This window comes from Calliopsis andreniformis, chromosome 3 (assembly GCF_051401765.1).
Source record: "Calliopsis andreniformis isolate RMS-2024a chromosome 3, iyCalAndr_principal, whole genome shotgun sequence".
Classification (NCBI taxonomy): Eukaryota; Metazoa; Arthropoda; class Insecta; order Hymenoptera; family Andrenidae; genus Calliopsis; species Calliopsis andreniformis.
In genome coordinates this window covers 21,269,653-21,288,453 of record NC_135064.1, presented here as the reverse complement: position 1 = coordinate 21,288,453, position 18,801 = coordinate 21,269,653, and the positions used below count along the sequence as shown (strand labels likewise).

At 36.3% G+C, this 18,801-nt stretch overlaps 1 protein-coding gene across 2 annotated transcripts; it reads left to right on the top strand.

Annotated features, from left to right (window-relative positions):
* The first annotated feature begins 146 nt into the window (after positions 1–146).
* Positions 147–18,679, top strand: LOC143189079 (cell adhesion molecule 2). Of its 2 annotated transcripts, XM_076393720.1 has the most exons (8): positions 147–575; positions 3,295–3,494; positions 8,634–8,766; positions 9,680–9,813; positions 10,236–10,434; positions 11,242–15,377; positions 15,444–15,535; positions 18,420–18,679. In XM_076393720.1, the coding sequence occupies exons 1-6, from the start codon at positions 512–514 to the stop codon at positions 11,352–11,354; spliced, it is 843 nt and encodes a 280-aa protein (XP_076249835.1). In that variant the 5' UTR covers positions 147–511; the 3' UTR covers positions 11,355–15,377; positions 15,444–15,535; positions 18,420–18,679. The 2 variants fall into 2 exon arrangements, with proteins under 2 accessions (XP_076249835.1, XP_076249834.1); XM_076393719.1 differs by having other exon boundaries at positions 11,242–15,535.
* Positions 18,680–18,801: the final 122 nt, after the last annotated feature.

Here is an 18,801-nt window from a genome sequence, read left to right as displayed (position 1 = left end):
CTCTCCTTGAACATAAATAATCACAAATTGCTAATGCAATATACAGTACTTTTATTTCACTAATTAAATCAACAATGTAATTACAACATAATAAAAAAAACATAAACTACTGCACCAACATAATTTTCATTTTCATCGTGTTTCAAAACATGTCTCATATGAATGCATTAATTGAAATTCGTAAGTTTTGCTCATTATAGAGATATTAATTGAAGTAATTATTGTATTATGCTTCTTTTTATTGTATATTGAATTCTCATCAGCATATCCAATTTTGAAGACCGTGGGACAGCCTACACACATCAGTGCAGCGAGCCACCACTCTACGTTTCATATACTATGGGAGTTGGCTGAACGATCGAAAAGCTTGGTCAGTTGTAGCGCCGACTCGGCACGAAGTCGTGTAGTTTAAAGGCACGTCACTGTACAAAATAGAAGCACGTTTTTTTCGTATTAAGTAACGTAGAGGCGGGTAACATTTACCTAGAAACACCAAGAAATCCTTGTGACAATGCCGCGCCAGCCAGCACACTGGGGAAAAATTCTATTCGTATATATTTTTCAATTATTTTCATGTAAGTCCGTACGTGATACGTAAACACCCACCCGGCCAGTTCATTCTGTTCTTAGAAAGTGGAAATAAATTGTTGTTCGCTCTTAGATTATGTGTCATCGCTTTTGGAGCACAGATCGGCTTAAGGCGTTCAAAATGCCTTTCGTTTTACCAAATTTGCACCACCACTTTTACTGCGAACCGTTTTCTAAGAATCTTTTCGTGTGAAATTTTGTATACGTTCTACAATTTGAATGAAATCAATCGTGACGACCATCATTTCATTGACAACACGAGAGATAGGAAGATTTTCAGTGAAATGCATATTTGTATGTGACGATATCTGTATAAATACTTCCTTAAATATGTTCACGGAAACATATTGTCAGAAAGAGCTTCAGGACGATTGGAAGCTTTTCCAACATTGGCTTCTAATCAATTTTAATTTAATATTGTGCTGTTATGTGTTACATTACTACTAATTCGACAATTCATATGTACAATCAGTATGTTTGTATTTTTCGCGGTTTTTTTAAACTTGCTTGCCTGCTTCGAATGTTTGATTTTTTTATTCCTTTTTGATAACTATTTTGCTTCATCCGAATTCTTGATTTTAAAATTGCAGTCTAATTTTAGTGCCAGTATTTTATGTGTACATTTATATGATAATACTATAGACTACCTAGTACTAAGAAGTGATCACCATTTATCAATTGTCACTTCTGTAAAAGGGTATTGTCACATTGTAAAATTTTCACTTTATTGCCAAACTCTAGCTATTACAGTACTATATTAATATCTATACTACTCCTTTAAATTTAGTATTAAATTAAAAATTTTGAATCGTCCATAGATATTACATTAAGCATACGAGGTACTCGCATTTTTTTACTATTGATGGAAGGCTTTGTAAAATTCACTAGTTTGGGGCGTTCCAATACAAGCAAACGGTAAATGAAATCGCGACGAAGTGGTGCCACATGAATTAACAGTACACAGCAGGACGACTTTATTTTTTCTATAATCTAGTTGTTCTCGAGCATGATGCTTTTGGAACGTCTTGAAAATCCCAAATACTATTTAGGTGTCTGCTCGTGTTGGTAACACGCGCTTTCAGTGATCGATACAGTAACACCTCCCAGCAACAGGGTACTGCCACAAGTAGTTATAGTCAACCGAAACCTCTCCATTCTTCCGTACGGTTTCATTAGCCCTGCCGTATTTTTGACGGCATCGTTTAACACCCAACCGTTCCCATTTTCCAGACTATGGGATCCGATTAAATCGTATGTACGATGTAACTGAATTAACACCAAAAGTTTGGCACGAATACGTTGATTGTCCTTAAACGACCTAGATTCTGGTCCAGTAATGGTCGAATTAATTGCTGCTTCCTTCGACGCATTGAATCGCGTCGACATTAAGCAGATGCAGCAGTCGAGTTAAATTAATCGCGAATACGAAGTTGATGTTTGTGTAAATTGCCGTACAATGTAGTCGTTACGTAATTGGTCACGCATTTTCATTGGAGATTAGGATTAAAGTTGAATTTTGGGGATTCTGAAATTTTGAAGAGATCATCAGTTACCCATTTTAATGTCTTTTTAATGAGTTTATTTATTTTTCATTCTGCATGTCTGTCTCGAAACTATTTTTTGCTTGTTAAAGTTGCGAATTATTATGGATACTTTTTTTTACCATTCGCTGCCTTAGTGTTGTCACTGATCCTAGGTTATTTGCTTGCATAATTTTTTAATTTTTATTTAGCTTTTTTTCAGTGTAGTAACTTTCCGAAAACCTTAATTATTCTTTAAGGTAGAAGTAAAAAAATAAAGCAGTGTACATTTTCACATACTATTAAATAATAATGTTCCATGAAATATACTAAAGTATATTAATACTAAATATTCTACAAGATTTCAGTTAAATAATTAATAAATTACTTGATACAATTTCACAAATTATACACGATGTGATCGTATTATAATCCATATCTGTTTTCATAATTCATCTGAATTCATTGATTTAATAAATATTCAAATTAAATATGGTTAGTAATGTTTAGTTTTCACGATATGAGACATCAGAGTTTTAAATTTCCTCCATGCATAAATGCAGTAATAATTTATAGTCACTGAAGATACACCAATGGCCATGGCAAAACATTTTGTAGCTTGGATACTCATAATGAAGAAAGTTTTGCATCCCGTTTCAAAAATAACTGTAAAAGCTATTTGCTGTTTTAGTCAACACGATGGTACAATTATAACTCCATGTAATTGGATACCGAACGCGCATTGAATGGATGAAATGCAAATCAATTGTTGTCTCGATTTTCACCGTTTCGCATCAGTAAATAATTCTATTTTCCGAAAGTACTACATCATCATTTCCGCATCCCCTTTTACCTGTACTACTTCAAACCTAGCCTTTCGAATGCCACAGTGTGCACGAGTTGCTTTCCGCACTATGTATTATTTCGTTCATCGAGGTTTCCCGAGATTTACATTTTATACTTTCGCGGTTGCATTTCTGCTAAATAAAAGTTCCTCTAAAACGCGAGAGGAAATATTTCTGCGCAATTGAATAATGTATTTTTATGGTGATTAATTTATAAGAGGAAATGGAGCACAGTTGATAGATATAAATATTCAACGAGGAAGGGATACTGTTTAACTTGCACTACCGCCGAAATAGATAATTAAGTTATTTAAAAAAATATTGTTCTCGGTGCTTTCCAGATGCGACTTCCACAGTGCAGTTGATAGCACCACACTACGTTACATACGGCAGCACAGCTATTCTGCATTGCAACCACAGTGTCCCAGATGCGTTCTTGCATAAGGTCGAATTCATAAAAGATAGCAAGAAGATATTACAATATGTAATAGAAAGAACGCCACCGTTCATCAGTTCAGGAGTTGAGGGAGCAAACATGGAGGTGAGTCTGATGAAATTGATGCACTTTTTTATTGTGTTTCCATTATAAGCACATAGGTACCTCGACAACTGCGTTGTCATATTTGTCGTTTCATGTATCATGAATAAACGATACCTTTTGTCTTCAATGCATCGTAATAACCGAAATTCTAACTTAATAAATGAAGTAAAAATTCGATTAAATTCTTTCAATGTTTGTTGTAACATTCTAATAATAATTGATCTTTAAAATTGAATAAAAACGAAATAATTCTCTCATATACTTTGCTTCTAGATTAAAATTATTGTGATTGTTTCATAACTCTTTTCGCCTTTCTTAATACTCTATACTTTTATCATTTTTATTTCAATATAATTCTCATACAAGGTATGCTAACGGGGTTGACCCAATAATAACGAGAATTTTTAAAATCATCATTTTTTAGAAGCTTAAAATACACTGCAATCAGCGTCTAGTTAAAAATATTTTAAATTCTACTATTCATTAGTTCTTTCATAACGTTTTCTCATTTTTGATTAATCCGTCAGAAAACGTGCGAACGATGCGAAAATTTATGGAACGACTTAACATAAGTGGTGTCCGTAAAATTCTATTAAATGATATCTATGTAATCATGTTGAACAAGTATGACCATGCCCCCATTATTAAGCTCATGAAATGTAGCGCTTAATGATAGTTATACATGAATATCGTGCACAAAAAAGAAATTTATCGACCCGATACATTTAATGATGCCCTGATGCCTTGACAAATAATCGCGTGTTCGAGTTACACGCCAGTTTTTCACGTATCCGTGTTCCGCATTGTACGAAAGCCTTTCGCGACGTGCTGAAATGTGTAATGCGGGGATTCATTTCTGTCGATATATTTCAGCGTGTGGACACGTATGTCCACTATATCGCTCTATGTCGCTATCGTGCAATCGATTTTAGTTTTATTCTTTTCGAGGGAAAACATATTCATTTTGAATGATACAAAGCTTCGCCGCGAATAACAATAAACAAAATCTCTACATTAATAACTCGTGGTCTATGACGAGATTTTTTCAATAGAATTTTCTAGGAGACTCATTGTACGTTGCGATTGGATTGGTTCTTCATTATAATTGGTACTTAAAAATTAACTCATTAAAGCCCAAGTTCCGCAAACGCAATATTTTGCTAGCTATTTTTTTAAGTGAATTTACATTACTGAATTCTGTTTCTTCGTGTTACTGTTATGAAAAGGAATCCCAAAGATTAGCTTAGTAATTTTTCCCTTGAGATTTCTCCTTTCTGATGTAGATTCAACATTTTGAAAATTGAAATAAAAGAAGCGTTTATAACACTAGAGTATACCAGTTTTTTTTAGTCATAAGCTTTTTTGTGGATCCTTTTCATTTAGGTGTCTATATTGTATCTATATTTTTTGTCTCAGCAAAATAGTACGTAAGGTATATAATGTACAAGATGTACCTATTCATTTTTCATTAACGTTGCAGCTACATCATTTTGAGCCTTAATGGGTTAATTTTTGGAAAGACAAGGTTCTCCACTTTTTTTCATTATAAATTACTCGACTTCCATGAAGGAGCAAATATCGTATCATTCTAGAATAATTTTCAATATAATCACAAAATTGCACCGATTGAATGCCAATCTTTTTTGCGTAAGAGGACCGCGTAAGCGTAATTGAGTTCAAAAATAAATTATAAAGGCTGCCTGCTCTTTTGAATATTTCAGTGTAGACGTCTGAGTTCCTAACGTAATTAATATTTTAGAATCGTACTACGCTCCAAAAGCTTCAAATTGAATGAGTCTGGTCAATCCATGGGCGAGCTCATTTACAGTTCGATCTATTTGAGGAATGCCAGTTGATTAATCGCTTGATTTGCAGTTGCTTTGCTTTTGACGGGCTGTCGCGCCGACAAAAGCGCATTCGCTTTAGTTAGCGAAAACGTTTCAACGGTGAAAGCGTCCACTTTACGATGATTCTGATCAAAGATATTCTCGATAAAAATTCGTGGTCATTTGAAAGGGAAATTACACTGTTTTATATGCAACGCTTCGGAAGATTTTTGTGTTTATCAAGATGGACTTAAAATTTGGATATTGTGTTTCAATTTTTTCAAATTTTCCAGTGGCGATTATTTACACATATGCGTTTACATACATCATTTAAGTAGAATCATTGCTTACAAAAGAGCACAGCAATTAATTAATATTTCCAATATTGACTGGACGTATTTATTAATAACCCTTTGGATATAATAAGCGATATTTCGAGAAATCAATGTTGACTTTAATGATACAAATTATCTCGAAATATTTTGAATATAAACGTTACTGTTCATTACAATTAAATGATTATGCAAAGATTCATTTATTCAGAATAATAGTCTGAATGTTTGTACTTGAATATTTATAGTATGGCATTAAACCGTGTAATTTTTCACGATAACGTTTTGATAGGATGTAAATTGCTGAGAAATATTTCTACCAATGAAGCAAAATCATAATAAAGCAACGAGCTCTTAAGGTGCAGGAAAAAGCTCGCAGCTGCGTTCCCATTTCGTTCGACGCATAAAAGATTCCTGTACGAGATATGAACATTTTACTTTTCTTTTGAAAACAGTAGATACCGTAGTAATTAAAATATAAATTACATCTTCGTTTATCCCAGTTTTATTTTGCTTTAATCTTCTTATTCTTTCATCTTACTCTATTCTATTCTACTTATCTGTCCAAATGTAATTTCGTTCTACTCGTTTAAACAGGCACGTATTCATCATTTCTGTCTGTTTACATGCAGCTTATTCTACTTACAATTGCAAATTCAGTAGTTATTATAACATACTTTGACATATTTTAAAAAATTTTTTATTAAAAACACATTTAAAAAAATATTTTCAAGAACGTTGCTCTGTTATTTTCACGCGAATTAATTCCCCGTAAATAAACAGAATTAAAATTACTGATTGTATCGCATCGAACATTCATGCGGCAAATGTTAGATAGAATTGAATAAAAAATAATAATATCGTGTTCGCGTGTATACAAGTGCAGCATTTTCGTATCTGATGTTTTATGATATGCATATAAACTGTTCTTGTCGAAGAAAAGATGAACGAGCTTTCACGTATAGTCATCGAACATTTATGCAACGACACGTGTTCGCGTATAGAATACGTGTGTTCATGGAATAATGTGAAAAATATTCTATGGAATTTAACAAATTAAAGATCAGAAAAAAATTGAAGAAAATTTATCTTATCTTCGATGGTATAATAAGATACGATAGGAATGGAGAAAAGGATAGGATGTTAAAATACCATCCATAATGTAAAAGTAATATAAACTTTAAATTTTGTGAAAATTCCTTGTATAATCAGGCAATAAAAAAGGCAATGAATACAATACGAGGATATAATAGGAGTAACGAAGGAATCGAAAGAGAAAAACAGCAGTGGCAAGTGCGGTTCGTGTTCTTTCAAGTCCAACCCTTTGCAATGGGGAGAGTTCGTGCACTGCACGATTTATTTTCCGTCACGGGACTGTATTGTACCCGAAACGTCAAGAGTAACCTAGAAAAAGTGACGCATAGTCTTTATCGCTCACCGAACGCGTTCTGTTTACCCTGTCCCTTTTAACGCGTATAGTCAGTTGCAACAATAACTATTACACGATGCTACAAAGTAGAACTGAGCAACTCGAGTATCTGTAACAATGTAGCACAACGAGTATTTGCCTACAATGAAGTAAGGGAAAATTAAATATTTCTGTTTTACTTAAGAAAAGCTATTCATTCGATGGCTCTTTAATCAACGTTTTAATACTTCTTACGCATTCAATAAGGGCATTTAATTCTCGAACAATCTGATTCTCATTTATTTTACATACAATAGTTCATTATACCTGTCCTTATTTTACTTCCATTACTACCTTTGTTCTAGTATTATTGTTATTCGCGACCTTCATTCTGTTCTGTTTTGTTCTGCTTGTCTGCACAAAGACTGTTATTCTACTTGCTTCACTCGTCGAGCTTTTCGTAAGCATCTGTCTTGAAATAATTCTCCATTTCTTGGACGATAGAAATTCGTGTAAGAATGAAACAAGCAAACGGCGCGAGCTGTGAGCATTGAAAGGAAATCTCGAATAATAAATTGTGTTTGCATGTAAAATACATTCATCAAACCATCTACCTGTGACACGAAAATTGAAAAAGTATTACCCAAGCGCTATATTCATATTTTTTATACCAAAAATGAACAGCTGAATCGATATAAATATACTACGATTCGTATCATACCAGCTAATAATTCAAAAACCCATGGAGAATAGAACAGCATTTAGAGTATCACAATTCTTCCAAAATAGGTTCACTAACTCTCTCCTCTCTTACTCGACTCGCCCACGTACTTTCACCTTACTTTTTATCCTCCACTCAGAAGAAGCCATTTCGTATCATTTACTCCCCTCGCGAGGGGAACAGAGAAAATATCGCGAGACAAAATTTCTTCCGGATCACAATTTACGCGAATGTATTTCATATCTCGGATAAGAGCACCGTCGTTTCCATTAAAGAAGACAAGGGAGTAGCAGTCCAGCCGGAACCGCTTTAAAACAAACCGCTAAAATGACGCAGCTGGTTTACCGAAGGAAATTGAAACTGTGTACAGTATTAACGTGGCCTGTAAAAGGTAGGCATTATATCAGGACACAATATCGAGACAGGCTCGGCCTAGGCTGACCAGCGTAACACGGATACGTGCATCGAAACATGCAACTTTAATAAAAACCAGCCCGACGCTGCTCGTGGTTCGTGACACGTCCTATATCGCGCCAACGGATACGTCTATCTTTGGGAATACTAGTTGTCCCCCTCCCTCTTCCCCTCCACCGCGCCATTTTCCCCCTTTTTTCTTCGCCCGACACCTACACCGATCGGCCCCCGACCTGTTCGATCCATTTTTGAGGGATCGATACGTTCCATTCGAGCACGCTCGCACGCAATAGGCAATAATAATGGGGCTGGGTAAAACGCTTCGAGGGTTCGAACGAGTGGGCACCTACGTGGAAACTGCCACGCGTTCTTTAAGGGATCTTAGGTAATCGTCGCTAACACGTTCGATCTCTACAACGATACACCACCTGTTTACAGTATTTGGAAAATGGCACGACAATCAAATTAAAGGACGTTCGTTTCGAGGCGTCCGGTTCGTATTTCTGTCAGGTTTCGATGACGACTCCTATTTTTACCGAGGCTTCTGACATCGTTCAGATGAAAGTTATAGGTAAGCGAGAGTGTTTCTAAAGTGTTTGCATATTTTTAGGTTATTAGTAACACGTTTCATTCAGCTCCTTTTTATAGATGTATCGATTCGTTTGCTGAGAGATTTATTATTGCGAATTTTCGATTCTTGTTGGAAAGTCAATTTTTGTAAATATAATTTCTGTTATTTTGTAAAGATCTTGTGAAAGTTTGTATTGGTATTGTGCTATTCAATAAGCTTTTGCATCTTCCTATCGTATTGTTCGCTCAACTTTTGAGAATTTGAAATTTTGTCGTTCTTCATTTTTTTAGAATTTTTCCTTAAAATTGAAAGATACCTTCTAAGAAAGCCGACAATAAAATTACGAATTAAAACTTTGAAGGTTTCATAAGGTTCCAATAGATATATCTTACCATAAAGAAATCATTGCAATATCTATAAATGATAGTAATTCAACTGATCCTTCGAACAAATTTTCTATTTAAGCACAAAAGAAAATAATTTCCATTCGTATCAAGCGATTGCTCAGCGACAAGGGTCGGGCCAATAAAAACCCGTCACTCGTTGATCGGTCAATTAATTATGCAACCGTAGCGCCTATATCGTCGAAATAGAATCGCGATAAAACACGATTTCTTTGCAATTATAATGCACCATTCAAGCATGAAACATTATGCGACTGTGCGTCGAGCATACATTGTGACAGTCGCATGCAGTACCATTACGTGTGTCCCAAAGCAGGAGGGAAATATATTTGCAAATCTACGACACGCAGGAGGGAAAGTAGTATCATAAATGGAGATTACTTTTCCTCCTCTATTGAAACAAGGGGAAAAAGTAGGAACGCTATAATCGAGCTTGAAACGCTGAACTCTTTTTACTCGGTTTTCAGGCTGTACGATTCTATTCTAATTAGTGTTATGAAATTGTACAGTACCACAGACTGAAAACCCGAAAATCTCGTTCAAGAAGAGCGTGTACATGGTTGGCGAAAGTTTAGAAGCGAATTGCACCTCCTCCGCTGCGCATCCAGTTCCTCACTTGACATGGTTCATAAACGGGAAGGAGGTGAGTACAAATAGCAGGAAATTCTATCTCGTTTTTCATTTGAACACATTCAGTTATAATTTTCCTTCTGAGTTACATACTGAACATTTTTCGAATCGAATGTGTTCAAAGCTTCCGCGTCTAAGCCACTGTCACTACTAGCATTATGGGAGCTTAAATTATATCTCTGAAGATACAGTAATATCGATTTTCGATTTGAAACGTCGGAATTTCAGGATTATCTCTGTTAACATTTGTTTCGATTTTCTTCAGTTGCTCTACAAAAGACGATACTATTTACGAAGAACTTCTACGCAGAGACAAAAACAGAAATATTTCTATTTGAAGTTTACTCATTTTTAAAGTAGGATGCAAGAAACCAATAAGCATCCTCTGACTGAATTCTCAGTCAATTGTCTTGATCTTGATGTCTATTTCATTAGGTGGATATCACTCTGGTAGACCATTATCCACACACGCGTCGCAAGGACCAACTGATGTCCGCTACTGCGAAGTTAATGATAGAGGTTTCCGAGTTGCATGCAGGGGAAAACGGAAATTTGGAAATCAGCTGTTATTCCACCATTCCGGATTACCCCATGCACGAGCAGTACGCTGACGTCAGGAAGCAAACAGTTACTGGTAATTACATATTTTTTAAACTTCACTTAATCTGCATTACAGACACTCCTAATTGATCTAAATTACACTGTCTAACTATACACGAACAGTATTTTTTAAATGAATATTGAACTAAATAATCGGGTAGTAATAGCAAGATGTGTTCTGTAAGTAGTATAAACTTATCATTAGTCAGACTTCGCGCAAGTAGTATAACTCTCGAATCTCTCATACAAGTTGCAAGTAGTATGAACCCTGTCTACTGCTAGGCAACATACTAACAGTACAATCACTGTTAAACACATACCATAATATTATTTTTTTTACCGTGATTAATGCATTTTAGAACAATATCTATTTCAATTCTTTCCATTAGAGATGCAAGTTTTTCACTGTCTCAAATCTTGTTTCTTTCGAGTGCCTACCTATTATTCCTCAAATTTTCACTTCTGATGCTTCATCAAAGGATTATATTTGCATTTCCAAAAATAGACTCTAATTAAGGTGGATCTACCGTACACGTTACGAAACAAAGCTCCCCATTCAGAAAGAACGACATAATCGCGACCCGCGATAAATCTCGTTCACAAGTGGCTCCCATCAAACTACTATTGTTCATCTGACAGTTCGTTCAGAATAACCGCGGCCCGTAAAATTTAAGCCACTTAACTGTCACGCGCTTACATCGTAAAAAACTCTTTACGTCCGCAGGCATCGAAGTCGTAAAACGATCCCGCATTTTCGAGCATAGCCTCGGACCTCCCACGCCACTCTCCACTTTTTTCCCCCTCTTTTCTAACGAGAACATTTCTCTCTCGGCTGTTCCAGTGCAAATTATGCCTGCGCCGATCGCCGTGTCCTCAACAGCGAGTATCGCGCGGGGGTGGGCCCTGGCTGCGTTACTGTGCACGCTCTGCGCGATGCACAAAATCATTCCTTAATAAAAGTCAATTGCTTTAGGATAATTAAAGAAGGCGTCGAAGAGAAAAAAAAAGAAAGAAACAAAAAAAGAGCACGAAAGAGTATGTAATATACGTAAGCGAACAGAAACAAACGGAAGAGGAAGGTGAAACTGGGAAGGGGGGGTGTCTACATACATATATATATATTATTTAATATATATATATATTAAAGAACGAACAATCACAATGTCTTCCTTGATTATACCGAAATAACACGGGGGCAGCGGTTTTATTGTCTTGCAGAAAAAGAAAAATTTTATAACTCATAGACGCGGCTTCTTCGTGCAAACTATTTTCGATTGACGCTTGTATCGATCGTTACTCTATTTCGCGGAATATATCGAACATCGGGGCTGAAAGGGGAACGGGAGTGTGCGTTGGGACGGATGTTCGTTTTTTTCGGCCGATCCCGCAGACGGAACACGGCTACGCGACTGGCGAGAAACGTAGAGTGAAGTAGAAAATCGCCGGTAAAAACACGGAGACGTTTTTCCTGTTATTCTTTTTTCTTTTTTCGTTTAGAGAGTAACACGGGCGCATTTTCCTTTCGACTACCTTCTTCGCGTCGTCGACGAGATCAAATGTTGTTCATTCTTCACCTAATCGTTTATACGCTTTTTTGTTCAGATTAATAATATTTCATACTGTTAAATGGAGTAACTGTGTTTGTACTTGGTCAGTGATAAAAGTTCATCGTATTTATGGGAACGTGTGAATCACTTTATCGTACTCTTTGGAGGACTGTCGCGCTATATGTGACGATTATTGCGTGCGTGAGATACAATCGCGAGCATCTGACGAATAGAGTTATTCGTTTGTCGGTATATATGATATTGATAAGGGGAGGTCGCGGTCTGGGGGGTCGTTTTTTGAATGTACCTGGGATTGAGTGAAATGAGAACAGAAAACAAGTAAAAAGTATAGGGAGATAAAAACGTGAGAATAGAGGTTGGTGAACGTGAAGAGAAACCAGCTTTGAAAATTGAATTTTTGTCAATGTGTATTCATTTTTCGACTTTTATCGAGATTAACGAGAAACTTATTTTAGGATCACTGAATTAAACCCTTCAATTTTTTAATGTTCAGATTGATATTAATTCTTGCCAGTTCATTACTTTCCTTCACTTCATATTACTTCACGTGTTATGTCAATTAACGATCTGTCTAACTAAAGATCTCCTGCCCTATAGACTATAAAAATCTTTGTCAGCCCAATATTCCTAATCCCTTTCAATAGCTAAACGCGACTTCCCCTTACTGGTAAAGAAACTGTAATGAATGTCAATTCGTAGATCGAATTTCTTGTTCATGATCGAAAAGCGTAACCTTACGTAAATGAAAGCAAAAGTATGATTTTTTTAAATCCATAGTTCATTTCGAACGTTGCAATCTACTAAATCGTTATTTTCTAGCTGTAAATCTTTTACATTCACCCAACAACCAAACATGAATATTGTGATCGATCATTTAAATTATTGTCGTATTTCTAGTTCGTACGTGTTGAAATATAATCTAAGGACATTATTGTTAAGTTACTTCGGGTAAGAACGAGAATTACGGTACTATATTTCATACATAAAAATAGATATTACATATAAGTTACGAGAGCTTCGTACGTGTGCACGTAAATATAATTTTGAACTTCAAATATTTATTGTCGAACATTTATATACATATACATATGATATATATTATATACATACATATATTTACTAGCGTACGCAAATTATAGCCCAAAGCTAACGTTGTATCGACAAATCATGAATTAAGACTGTTGTACCTTGTTGTTCGCGGAATGGTGTAATTCATTACTCTTATTCATATCGTTATTTATTTAAGGGCATTGAAGTGTATCAGCATTCCTTGTCGCATATCTAGTACGGTCACAAAAGAAGTGGAACCATCGAGTGTTTGTAATTCATAATCTATTGTTCTATTGTCTGCGCGACGACGTTAATTTTAGAGATGTCTTTTTATTGTTAGATTTTATCTGAAGTTTGTGTTAAAATACTCTACATTAATCAATGTTATACAATTTGTTACGCATGCATACGTAAGTCGCCTCGAATCGTCTGCCGTGCACCTTCATCCACTCTATATCTAACAATCGAGGCTATTTTTAATTTAGAAAAAGGTGGAAAGGAAACGAGAAAAAGTTGTGAGCTTCCCCGTGCGATCAGTGAAGCGAGTTGTTTTGCTGTCGTCAGGAGGGATGCAAAATATATCCTGAGAGAAGAGGAAAACAACAACGTGTAATTATAGAATTTCCTTGCCTACGCACAGCGCTGCACGTCGATCAATAAAATTGTGTATAAGGGAGACCTTTCGAGCCGTCCTACGTATGCAGGACTCTAAAATGCGTGTTTTGTGGCTTTCAATTTAGTCTCCTTATCGAGAAATGTGTTAAAGATTGGTATATCTATTTTAAGATCGGGGAGATATATTAGGTAACGAATTCGTTCGGATTTTAAAGCTAACATTCCTGTCAACATTTCATTTTGACATGCTCTTTACGGAAGTTATACATTAATCATGTCCTCAAGCATCTGAGACCTACTTTGTACATTGTCAATCAAGTTTAATAATGCAAATTTGCAACAATAAAGTTCGTTATTTTGAGAATATGTACACTTGCAGAATGGATAGACCTTAAAATGTTTTTTACGCGAGTCAATTTTTACGAACAAATGAAATCATAATTCTCAGATGTTTGAGAACTGTTTTGTGTATTATAGCAATTATTGTTAATTCAAGTTTGCTGTTCCACAGTATTTTGATTCAGTTAAACATTTGCCTATTCAAATACGTACCCAAAGAATCTACGGAATTATATTTTAAAAATGTATAGCATTTACAGAGGTGTTTCAAACATAATTATCTTCTCGAGGTCCACACGCAGAAATTGAAATTAAAAAGTCATAACGAAGAAAAAGACTTGAAAAATTGAAGAACATTTAAAACTTATTATAACTCGAAGTTATCGGGAGTGGAAAGAGGGACAACTGAGACAATTTTTTTTTATCTATAATATTTTTAACGATTTGCTAAAATCGTAACTATTATGAAACACTTCAGCTGATGTACCTCTGATTAATCGTTATTGAAAACGATAAGCACCCTCGAGAAAAAATCCAAGCGAATTAGCTACTCAATCGAATACTCTCCTCGTATCGAACAATATGCTGTAAGCGTTGAATTAGCCACGAAGTGTTAATCTTCTCGATCCTCTCGGCTCCTCGATCGTCCGTGCTGTCGAGAGGCTCGCGATAATAGCCACGGCACAATGGAGAGACGCTGACGAACGCATCGAAGCTCGGCGACCGTGTATATGCCAGTGAACCGCGAAGCGGGAAACAAAAGGCGGCCGAGCCACGAAGAACACGGCAGATTCATGCTGTATTTCAGTGGTGATTCCGTGACGAAGAATCAGGATGTTATTACTCCTGGTCGCGTTCGCGTGTCTGTTTGAACACCTGCTCCTGGTCATCGGGGAGGATGCCATTCGATCGAACCAAGATGATAAACTGGACCTCTCGCCAGCTGGCGTGACCGTGAGGATTGTCGGTGGTGAAATCACAGACATAAAGAACTATCCGTTTCTCGTAGGTGAAATGCGCCCGTGACACGTTTCCCTGTATGCTAATTATAATCTACGGATACGCGGATCACTCTGACTATCTTTGAGAGATAAAAGGACCTCGAGACTATGTCAATTTCGCGATACCTTTCCTAAGCGTTCCTCGCAACGAGAACGATCGCTCGCGGTAATTCGTTTCTTAGTACGCGTAGAAACTAGGCGAACACGGTGAGATGTGTCCTAATTAATGGAATTGATTGAATGTAACTAGTTAGCTGGAGGTGGTGACGACGTGGGGTTTTCGATTCTTTCTACGGGGAGAGATGTTTTGTATACTTACTGTTAGCTATTCGCGTCTGGTGCACTTCACGGCGGGAGTATTTCTCGAAATATTGAGAGTGATCATCGTATGTAGCTATTTATCGGTAAGGTATAGAGTTATAGAGGTTCGCGGATGACGAAACCGAATTTTCAATGTCAATTTCTCGTAGGTCTCGGTCCAACTGCGACACTATAATCATATCTGCGGAGGTACTTACATAGCACCGAGATTCGTTTTGTCAGCCGCTCACTGTATGGTCAGGTGCGTTTTAAGACTGCGACATTTAGAATATCGCGCTCGACGCCTTAAAATGGTAGCAACGTAACGATCAACTGGACCTTGAATTTGATTATGCGTTTCGACTGATCGGAGAAGATTTCTTAGTCTGCAATTGTCGATTATAGGTGATAATGAATTTAGGTGTTAGACTCTGGGAGAAAGAATTCGTCAAGGATCTGAATGATTCGATTAATTAAGTTATTATATTGCTATTTAGAGGAATAAAGTTACTCTGTTACTCTGTCGATTGACTTTCTCTCGCATAGACGGAGATCATGAAATGTCAAGCACCTTATTTAATGCTCTGGCATAATTAAGAGATCTTATAAACAGGTTCCAAAAGACTAGAGAGTAATCTCTGTTATTCTATTGAGCCTAGAATGGAAACGAAGGGAAAACGGCACAAAAATGGTAATAATTCAGAGGTACAAATTTTTTATAATTGTTCTTCCATTTAGTTGAAAGTTGTTCAACTCGAGATATTTAAATATTTGGTTACAACATACGAAATGTCTGCTTTATCGTTTGGAGTAAATCGACGAGGCCAAAAGTAGAATTTTGAGCTTTTAGAGGTGAACACGCCTACTTTTTTGTCGGCAAATGTGAATTTATCTTTAACTTTGTATATTAATGATACCTTTGAACTACTAGTCTGTCAGTTTATTAGAATTTAAATACTAATAATACTTCCATAACTTGGTACTTCGGTATTTTAATAAGATCAGTAGTTTAGTATTCTAGTACGCTAGTGCCTTAACACAGTTTAGTACTTTTTAGTACTTTTCTAGTACACTATCACTAGTTCCCGTACTAGTAGCATTTGGACATATCAGTAGTGTTATAAAAAAATGATTTTAAGAAGAAGCAGGCATCCTCACATGTTGCAACCTAGTATAAGAAGGGTGAATCCAATACAATCAAGAAAATAGCTTTGAACTCTATTTAAAAACGATCTTCCGTATATTCTTTTTTAAAGAATTAATTTAAATGTTACTTGCAAGCATTTGTTAACATTCTGCATTCTACGATATCACAAGATAGTGAATTATCCAGATAAAGATAGACAGTGTCAAGTTAAAATGACACTTGCCGTTCAATACTCATGGCGATCACAGTTTCGTAAGGATTAGTTAGTTTATTGAAACGGAGCGCGCGATAAATAATACAGTTATTTTTTTATTATGATCCTATAAATAAAGAGAATATTGTTCCGAATGGTGAACCGTAAATCAAGGATTTTACACCTGTATATCTGGATGCTACCATTTTACGGTCACAGAGCTGTCTCCGCTCGTAGCGCTTTCATTGCTATCGTAGACACACGTATGCTGCTTCGAGGTCTTCGAACGTAACGAATGCGTGCCCTTTTGCGACATTTTGCGATCTACTTGTACAATATAGCGACGTCGATTCAACGATAGAAGAAGAACGCGTGCGATTCGAATCTCGTTTCCTAAGCCAAAACTATTTAAATGAAATCGTTGATACTTAAGATTGCTAATCGCGCAATCTAGAAGTAGAATGTATGTGTTGAACAAACGTAGAAAAAAAAACGATGTTAGCGGAGTATCGTCGTCCAATGCGAAACGTGATAAAGAGGCGACTAGATACCGATCGTATTTACGTAAGAAACACGATCAATTGTTTCAAGGTTTTCCAAGAGTAGTAGACAAAAGAGTAAAAATTGATGTCCCTGTTACAGATTTTCTTCTCCAGTCAGCATACGTAGTAACATACAATAGACGACATCAGCAGTGAAAGGGTTAGCGGCGTTACAATTGCAATACAAACGCATACAAGTGGCGGAGCGAGTGCATATCGATATTTTTCTGTCTCTTACCTGCACAGAGCGCGAAATACTTTTGTATTATTTCGTAATCCTTCGGTGTCTCTGTACCTTTTTAGGACTACGAGTGCTTTGAATGATTCACAGTATCTGGAATACTTCGACTGCTACAAGTACTTTAAGCTTAATCCAGTAGTTTTTTAGCTTTCATTAATTTTAAAGCTTCAAATATTGAAAATATTTCGAGTACTTCGTGTTCATGAAATGTATCAAATACTCCTGAATACTTTATGTAGTTTTTGTACTTTTAACACTTTGAGTACTTAGTGACTTTAAATATTTGGAGTACCCTACTTTGGTCGCTGCAGGTACCTCGAATATTCGAGATATTTAAAGTACTTGGACTATTTTGGAGATTTTTGGTATCTGAGTACTCGAAATACTTGGAGTACTCCTCAATTTGAAATATTTAAGACGACTTATGTACTTAGAGTACTCGAGGTACTTGTAATACTCGGAATACTCAGATACTTAGAGTACTTGGAGTACTTTTTGATCGAAGTACCTGGAATACTCGGCGTACTTATTTCTCGAGGTATTTGGAGTACTCGAGGCGCTTTGTCTGCTTGAAGTACTCTGAGTACTTTGCCTTCTCGAGGTACTTAGAGTACTCGATGTACTTTGCTCGTTAATACAAAGTACTTAGAGTACTTTTTTCATTTGAGGTACTACTTTGTACCATACAATATTTTTTATATTTTAAGTAGCTTGAGTGCTTAAAATACTTCGACTACTTTGAACGTTTCGAATGCTTCAGTGCTTCAATACTTATTTGAGTACTATTACCAGAACTCCCTTCTTGTAACTGTAATAAAGAAAGCGAAAGAACAGCGACGCGACACGCGCGTCCTGTTATCACGCGATCGGCTTCTCTCCACTCGTAGAAACGAAGAATTAGTGGCCGCCCGTGATCTTACGATATTGCTCTCCTGTTTTAAGCGAAAAAAATGTTTTAACGCGAAAACGCCCGCGTAACCGTGAAAAGAATACTGATCAATTTGTCTGTCATTCATTACTTAGGCCAACGTCCCGTGATGACTGGATACCAGAGAATCCGCGTCGATTCTACGCGATCGCCGGATCCACTTACGTGTACTTTCCGAGCTGGTTTTCCATACAGATGGAATTGATAGACAGAATTTTCCCGCACACGAATTTTAGATTCTCGAGCATGCGTAACGATATTGGATTGTTCAGGGTGACTATTACGTGTATATATATAAACTCTATGTGGAAAATAAAAATAAAGAGAAAGAAAATGAAAAATACGAGAACTTGGAGGCATTGTTTATTTAATACAGTGCGTTTTTTATCTCCAGCTAGAAAATCCCTTTCAAATTACCTCGTACGTGAAATACGCCACTATCCCCAACGCGTACGACGCAAACATATTTCAAACGTA

What these genes read in the sequence shown, in the direction of transcription:
- LOC143189079 (XM_076393720.1), top strand. Translation starts at nt 512, where the DNA reads ATGCCGCGCCAGCCAGCACACTGGGGAAAAATTCTATTCGTATATATT. An exon ending in TATTTTTCAATTATTTTCAT is followed by an intron (nt 576 to 3,294) that starts GTAAGTCCGTAC and finishes GGTGCTTTCCAG; the next exon opens with ATGCGACTTCCACAGTGCAG. An exon ending in TTGAGGGAGCAAACATGGAG is followed by an intron (nt 3,495 to 8,633) that starts GTGAGTCTGATG and finishes ACCTGTTTACAG; the next exon opens with TATTTGGAAAATGGCACGAC.